The sequence below is a fragment of the Manis pentadactyla genome, chromosome 3, assembly GCF_030020395.1.
Source record: "Manis pentadactyla isolate mManPen7 chromosome 3, mManPen7.hap1, whole genome shotgun sequence".
NCBI lineage: Eukaryota > Metazoa > Chordata > Mammalia > Pholidota > Manidae > Manis > Manis pentadactyla.
This window is the reverse complement of record NC_080021.1, coordinates 72,314,060-72,322,105: the sequence shown is the minus strand read 5'-3', so window position 1 is coordinate 72,322,105 and position 8,046 is coordinate 72,314,060. Positions and strand designations below refer to the sequence as shown.

Below are 8,046 nucleotides of genomic sequence, written 5' to 3'. Positions count from 1 at the left end.
ATCTTTGCACTACATGCTCTGACGCCTGTAAATTTGGTATCCAACACTCGGCAGAAAATGCTCCCTTATCCTGACGTGTGTTAGCCAACCGGCAAGTCTCACCAACCGGCCCAGCACGAAGGGCGCCCTGCCGGGTGTCGCTGAACTGCGCCCACTCTCCTGCTCTGGCCACGGAGTGGCCTGAGCTGGTCCAGCCCTGCTGTGGGCACAGGAGACAGTCCCCTGCGTTTCCTGTCCCCCAGTTGCTTCGGTAACTCACAATGACCTTCTCTGAAATTGCACAGAGTCCGAGGACTTAGCTTCCAACTCTTCCTTCTTAGGGTCATCGGTGGGTCAGTTTTCCCGATGGGTCAAGAGTTTTCGCGGCGGGCTAATTCCCCAACCCTTTCTTCCAGGGCGTTCAGAAGGTTTTTTAATTTTTTTTTCCTCAGCTACCTTTCCAACTTGCTTGCTACGTCAGTAGCCCGAGCTCTTTCCCCGCTTCTTGGCAGAACAAAGTTCAAGTGCACAGTTCTCCAGAGCTCCTGCGGCCAGAGGGCACTAAGTGAGCAGCTGACATCAGTCCTTCGTCGGCTGAAACCAGGCGGCTGGATCCCACTCAAGTGAAGAGTGAGTGCCTAGGCCGTGACTTAGAGCGGGCGACGATTAAACCAGGTAACGAGACACCAGGCAGATGTGTTTTCATTGCCTTGTAAGATAAATGCAGTGTTAAGTGTCTGACAACTTCCCAGAAGCAATCAGCAAAAGTTTACGAGTGCATAAACCTCAAAGACCATTCCCCGATGGTTGTTACAAGGCCCGCATTTAGAGCTTCTATAAATTCTCCAGCAGTTTCCCAAAGCTAAGTTTCCAGTGACTATTAAAGCAGCCACCTCCTCCGGGGAGACCGGGGAGATTTTCCTTAAACACCAAAGAGAGGTTTGGGGCGCCTGCTGAGTTAAATAAAGTTGCATGAAAGTTTGTTCCAGAAGTTTGGATGGTCAGGGAGTGGGGTTGGGGATGGAAGGACGGAGTGGAGGTGGAGTCCAGGAAAGCCACGACGCGCTCTCTGGTGCTGAGTTATCTGATGGCGGAGAAGGACCAGGGTCCTGGGAGGGTCCCACGTCTAGCAGCTACAGGCATCGCCTTTGTCACTGTCCCTGGCCATTCCGGCCCTGCAGGTCATGCCCCTGTGTGGTGCGGCTAGGTAAGTCCAAGCTTCCACCAGACCCGGGCATGGTCCATACTTTGCCTTTCTAGTGCCCACTGAGAGGCCCGCAGGAATCCAGGTGTCCCGGCCCATTAGAAGGGCAGGTTAGACAGGAAAACGAGTCAGGCATCTGGGGACGTGTCGTCACTCCGCCCAGAGCCACCACCGTGCCAGATTCTGTCCTCGGGTAAGTGGCCAGAGAACTTTAGTAGGTTAGTGTCAGGCACACATAACTCACCTATGTTTGTAGAGAACCTTTGTTTATGATCCAGTGAAAACAAAGCTTCTAATTGAAAAACAGTAACAGGAACGTGTCTTTATAGCTTTCTAAAGGTAGAGATTAACAGCTGCGAGCGCAGGGAAAGGCAAGGTGGGAGGGAAGAGGAGAATGAGGGGCGGTCAAGCACGACCACATGCCTTTGGGTCCCCAGCAAGAAACGTGGGCCGGCTCAAGCCTCCCAGAACCGCCCGCCTCAATCCCAGGCTGGAAAGCCTCCCGCAACCCGCTTGCTGTTTCTCAATCTTCGGGTTCCAGTAAATCTGAAGGAGCGAAGGTAACCGAAGACAGTGTAGTTTTTTCTGTCCCTGTGAGACTGAATCTCGGGCAATTATTTTGGAACTATACCCCTGGGCCCCTTTTCATCCTTTCCAGGTGAAAATGCAGGCGCTTCAGTGTCGTTCTCACCCCTCCTTTATGAAATAAGGCGCCCAACTGTTCTGATATTATCATTCAAAAACAGGTTCTGTGGCGAACCTCATTTGTGAATCTATTACAGAGATTAATAGATTATTTCTCCTTTTTCAACTAATTCTCAGTGGGGAAATTTAACCATATGGTAAGGAGAGAATTAGAATTTCATCACATTAGAGCAAAATGTAATGAAAAGAGTCCAACACCTGGGGCCAACTCTGAAAGCCACAATTAAAAGGTTTTTAATGAAACCAGAGATACCAAAAATGTCATGGGCTCCGGTAATTCTGCCACATAAGAAAGATTTACTGGACGTGTTGGGAAATATTGTTTTTACTTATGTCATAAGGATGAAACCCAGCCTCTGTTAAGTACCATAGTCTCGCAGACACCCTACTCCTGAGCGAGAGGACTGCGTGTACTGCTTCCCATTGGGAGAGCAGTAGTTGCTTTCACACTTCTCTTTACTAGTGCTCCAAGAACAACCGAGGCAGATGCAAGTGTCCCTGAAGTGTTTCTTGGCTGACGGTTGTGTTTCCGGATAAATATATATGCACAAGTGTCCCACTTGATTCTTGGTGATGTTGACTATTCTGAAACAACTGGATTTTAATCTTGAGGAAAGTTTGAGAAATCAGTTTCTTCCTGTTTGGGGAATCGTGTTCTTCACCATCACCGTCACTGTAGCAGTTATTCAGAGACCAATGCCGAAGCACCCCCTTCCTGTTTTTTGTTTGTTAATCTAATGGGCTGCATAATCATCTTGCTCTTCATTTTCCTTTTCGATCCGGGTAGGAAATAGGCAGGGGGGGAGGGGTGTTGGTAGTGGAGAAAAGACAGTGTATTCAAAGGGTACGATTGCTTTGCTCTCTTATTATTTGAGAACCGTGTCTGAATTTGGGGCAAGCCAGCGGGGACTCCACTAACCTCCAAAGTCCCATCGCCAAATCCAGACCAGAGTCATCCTACGAACAGGGTGGAGTATAATTCTCGCCCGGAAGGGTAATTTAGCACAACACGAGCCAGCAGTGGCGAGGGAAGGGCAGTGGGGGTGGGGGGCGGTGGTTGGGGGCGTCTGCTTTCCACGGGACTCCCAGGCTTCGCCGCCGATCTACAATTTGCTGAAGGAGCAAAGAACATCCTGGGCTCTAAGTAGGGCTTTTAGTGTGCTCATTGATGAGTGAAAGTCGCCACACATGTCAAGCTTAAGGCAGTTGTTGGGTTACTAACAGGACCCAGCGCCTTGCAAACATATGCGCTAAGCTGTGTATACAGATGGCACGCAGAATAATGGAGCAGGCGCCTTTTATAAAGCTCTTGCTGCTGCCTGTCTTCAGACCTGGGAAATGAAACTATTCAGACTCGCGGCCAGATAGCGCCTGCGATTGTTTGTTACCGTTTTAATCCTATTAATTAAAACGTTAACCTGATTGGGTAGAAAGCGCTGTCCCAACAGGCGAGTCTTCTTCATAATAACCTACTCAGAGATAATGATGTAAAAGACTCCCCCGTCTGTGGCGGCGGCTGGTTGATGGGTCTGGAAATCTCTTGAAGGTGAATCCAAGCAAGATAAACGGTGCGGAGAGGCGGCGCGGGGCTGGGCTCAGAGCGGCGGCGGCAGCGGCGGCGGCAGCGGCGGCGGCTCCACTCCCTCCGCGCCCACCCTCCCACCATGCGGGGCCGCGGCCCATGGTGAGCCCCAGCAGCCGGCACCATCGGCTGGAGACGAAGAAGAAGAAGAAGAGGAGGCGGCGAGCGCGGGGGAAGGCGAAAAAGAAAAAGAAGGGGAGAGGGCTGCCAGCAGCCCCGGGACCGACGCGCGCACCAGCCCGGGAGCCCGGCTCGGGCGCGTCTGCGGCGCCGCCTGACTCCCGAGCCCAGGAGGCGGCGGCCGGCGCGGCGGGCCTGGGCTGCACGCCGGCGCCGGACCATGGAGCGCGGGCTGCACCTCGGCGCGGCCGCCGCGGGCGAAGACGACCTCTTCCTGCACAAGAGCCTGAGCGCCTCCACCGCCAAGCGCTTGGAGGCGGCTTTCCGCTCCACGCCCCCGGGCATGGACCTGTCCCTGGCGCCGCCGCCTCGGGAACGCCCGGCGTCGTCCTCCTCGTCGCCCCTGGGCTGCTTCGAGCCGGCTGACCCCGAGGGGGCAGGGCTGCTCCTGCCGCCGCCCGGGGGAGGCGGCGGCGGGGTGGGCGTCCCTGGGCTGCTCGTGGGCTCTGCCGGCGTGGGGGGCGACCCCAGCTTGAGCAGCCTGCCTGCTGGGGCCGCCCTGTGCCTCAAATACGGCGAGAGCGCAAGCCGAGGCTCGGTGGCCGAGAGCAGCGGCGGCGAGCAGAGCCCCGACGACGACAGCGACGGCCGCTGCGAGCTGGTGCTGCGGGCCGGAGGTGCCGACCCGCGAGCCTCGCCGGGCGCGGGAGGCGGCGGCGCCAAGGCGGCCGAGGGCTGCTCCAACGCCCACGTCCACGGTGGCTCCAGCGCCCCCCCGGGGGGTCCCGGCGGCGGCGGCGGGGGCAGCAGCGGTGGCGGCGGCGGCAGCGGCAGCAAGAAATCCAAAGAGCAAAAGGCACTGCGGCTTAACATCAACGCCCGGGAGCGCCGGCGGATGCACGACCTGAACGATGCTCTGGACGAGCTGCGCGCGGTGATCCCCTACGCGCACAGCCCCTCGGTGCGGAAGCTCTCCAAGATCGCCACGCTGCTGCTCGCCAAGAACTATATCCTCATGCAGGCGCAGGCCCTGGAGGAGATGCGGCGCCTTGTCGCCTACCTCAACCAGGGCCAGGCCATCTCGGCTGCCTCGCTGCCCAGCTCCGCCGCCGCGGCGGCGGCGGCCGCTGCTCTGCACCCAGCGCTAGGCGCCTACGAGCAGGCTGCCGGCTATCCATTCAGCGCCGGGCTGCCCCCGGGCGCCTCCTGCCCGGAGAAGTGCGCCCTGTTCAACAGCGTCTCCTCCAGCCTCTGCAAACAGTGCACGGAGAAGCCTTAAACACCCCCCCGAGAAACACAGGACCGACCACAAAGCTAGAGGAAAGTGAAAAGCTGCCCACCCCCCTCAAACCCCCCGCTTCGGTCCTCTGGTAGTTGTGAAACACTTGCAAAGCAAACAAAGCAGAGGCGAGAACTGAGGAGAAGTATCAGAGACAAACGGGACTGTTAGCCTTGACATCCCCAGAATTTCGGTCTTAGGGGTGGGGAGAGCGGAAGGAGGGAGATGAAGGTGGGAATGGAGTATGGGTGTCTTTTTTCTCAGAAAAGTGGCAACTTTGGTGGCAGCCTACACCTCGAGGAGGCAGTTTTCCTCTAAGGTGAAAAATAAGTTGAAAAGTAGTCACTGGGTTATTAAGCGTGAAGAGTATTAAATGGCAAAATACTAATCCTACTAATACTTGTGAATTTGGCGAGAGCCGAGGAGGAGAGGAGGAGTCTGGGTTGGGAGGCTTGTGGGAGGAAATACTCATTCAGACAAATCAGAAAGGGCACTTGAAAATAAATTTTGATTCTGAGCCAGGAGAAAAACTTGAAATGTAGACTTTTAAGTGGAAAAAAATAAAACAGGAGACACGTTGCTATGAAAGACTTGTATTTTTTATTGTCTCTGAACTTTAATCCTGTGAAAATGTTCAAAAGTTTTGGCAAAAGTGATATAAAAAACTGACTGTGGCTGGAAGAATTGCATTTAAAAATATTTATGTGCACCTTGTTACTTTCCACTCTGCAGTGATGTATTAACAATTCATGGTATTTATTTGTTATTATTCAATGACACATCAACAGTATCATGTGTTAAGGTCATGAGTCTTATGTGCAGAATTTTTTTTAATGCCTCTAAATTCTGTTTTCTAGATCAACTTATACTGTGTGCCAAGTGTTTAAAAGGTTTATTTGCCAACAAATATGAAGAGACATTGATGTACCTGAGCTGCTTAGGTTTATCAAAGGTCACCTGGATATTTTCAGTTGCATCACCCCTGTATTTAAATTGAGCTTTAATAAATTGCTTCAGTCCAAAAATTACAGGAAAGGTGTATTCTTAATTGATGAATGAATTGATCTCTTTTTAAAAAGGGGACTCCTTTGCATTCTGAAAGGGAAAGACATCACAGCAATAGATCTTTTAAGTCAGAACATGCTAAGCAAATATTTTTCCAGGCTGTGCTGTGCATTTTTAAAAGGTCTAATTTAACTGCTTTTAATATATATGTACATATAAGTTATTTTAACTTTGGAGAATTATTTAAGTTAAAGACTGGTTTGATTTGCCTATGGTGTGAAATCCTTTGTTATTTTTCTAAAAATAATTTTTTTTAAGAAATAAAATAACACTAAGGAAGAGAAAGAAGCTATTTACCCAAAGTGAGCTTTCAGTTTTAGTTTGCATGGCTGTTTGCCTGCCTTTCTATCTTATGAAAATCAAGAAAACCTTTTTTAAAAATGGATTCCTGCTATTTTCCACTCCTTGCAGATAATACAAATTCAGTTTGTCAGGTCAGATGGCGAGTTGGGAGCTGTGATGGATCTACTGGTGGGTTTCCAATGTGTAAAAATGACATATATATACATAAATATATATATATATTAAATAGGCCAATCAGACTATGACAGCTATGTACGACCATTTGTATGTGTATCTATGTCAGAAAGAATCTTTATTAAAATATTTTGATCAAACATTTTATTATGCTGTGCTTTGTGGAAGGAGCATTCACCTCTCTGTTGTGTTACTTTTTGCTTGAAAGGTGACAAAAAAAGAAAGGAGTTTCAGAGAAGGTGGAACTAAAGTTTGTCAGGGATACACAATTAGGAGTAGTAGCCCTAGTTTATTTGTTAAAAGAATGATGGCTGGGCCTGGTCATTGGAGGAGAGAGAAATGGGGTCAGTGGTGAGATCCAGAGGACAGCCGGAGTCCTTGTCTGCTGGCATGAATTCTGAAGGCCATGCTGTCCCTGGAATTCTTTTCCCACTTACATGGCACTGTTAACTATGCCAGGGCCCATCAAAGAGGGGAAAGTTTCTTCAAGAGTATATATCAAAATTTCTATCGACAACTGCCTGAAAGGCAAGGAAGAGATGGATTTGGATTCTCTAAGGATAGATTTTATTGTTGCTTTCTGCTTTTTTTTGTGACAGAAGAATCAACCAGGTTGAATTTTAAGTGCAAACAATGCCCAAAGAGTTACTAGTGTTGCTTGTTAATGAAATTTTTAGAAACTCTGTTTGGATTGGGCTGGGTATTGGGTTAATTCTGTTATGGAATGTCTGTATAAGCTTGTATTTGGACCTTAATAATGCCTTCAAATATAGAAGGCTTGATTTTTATTGTGGTGGAGGACTAGAGATGGTCGTGGTGGTGGTGAAGTTATGGTGTTTCTTCAGTAGTCAGTATGCTAGATGCATTTTTTGTCTGTAGAGCCTCAGCTCATAATGATATCCCTAAATGCCATCAAACTTAGTGGGGGGTGAGGGAGGATATTTTCTGCTCCACTTGCCATCAAAAAAGATTAATCAGAACCTGTAACTTTTCAGAAAACATAACAGCAAAGGGCCTTGAAGCTGGAGCCCTCCCAGTCGGAGTGGGGGGTAGAGGGAGGGAAGAGACCAGGGCAGCCCCCAGGCAGGAAGAGACCCATCTCTCAGCATTTACCAGACAAAGCCTGGGTGCTTCTAATTATGATTATTAAAACAATTTCCATGACGATGTCTAATATTATGTTAATTTGAAAACAACTGTGTATGAAAACTGTCGACTATAATACCTAAATTCATTTAATGAAACACATCGTTAAGGCAATTAAACCTCCTGGATGTGATTAAGAAACATAATTACGACACTGTTCTGTGCCATAATTGGGTGTCTTTAATCAAGGGGTAAAGTGATCAGCAACACAGCCATTAGTTTGTATTGTTCTGGCCCTGCTGTCCATCATTCTGATTAGGAATTAACCACAGCCACCATCAGTCGAATTTTTTCTTTTTGCATATTAAAATTGTAGAGGACACATTTGCTGCAAGATTTACTGTTTAATATTTCTCATTATTAAAAGGCCTTGAAATACTTCCTCTGCAACTTCTACACTGTTCAATTCTTATTAGAAATTGTACAAATAACAAATCTTCAACTCCAGGAGGAAAAGAAAGTCTCTCCTTTCTTTCACCCTTGACCTCT

The 8,046-nt window shown here is 49.3% G+C and overlaps 1 protein-coding gene across 1 annotated transcript; it reads left to right on the top strand.

Moving 5' to 3' along the window:
* Window positions 1–3,693: 3,693 nt before the first annotated feature.
* BHLHE22 (basic helix-loop-helix family member e22) lies at window positions 3,694–6,551 on the top strand. Its single transcript, XM_036907506.2, has one exon. The coding sequence runs from the start codon at window positions 3,811–3,813 to the stop codon at window positions 4,867–4,869; it is 1,059 nt and encodes a 352-aa protein (XP_036763401.2). The 5' UTR covers window positions 3,694–3,810; the 3' UTR covers window positions 4,870–6,551.
* Window positions 6,552–8,046: the final 1,495 nt, after the last annotated feature.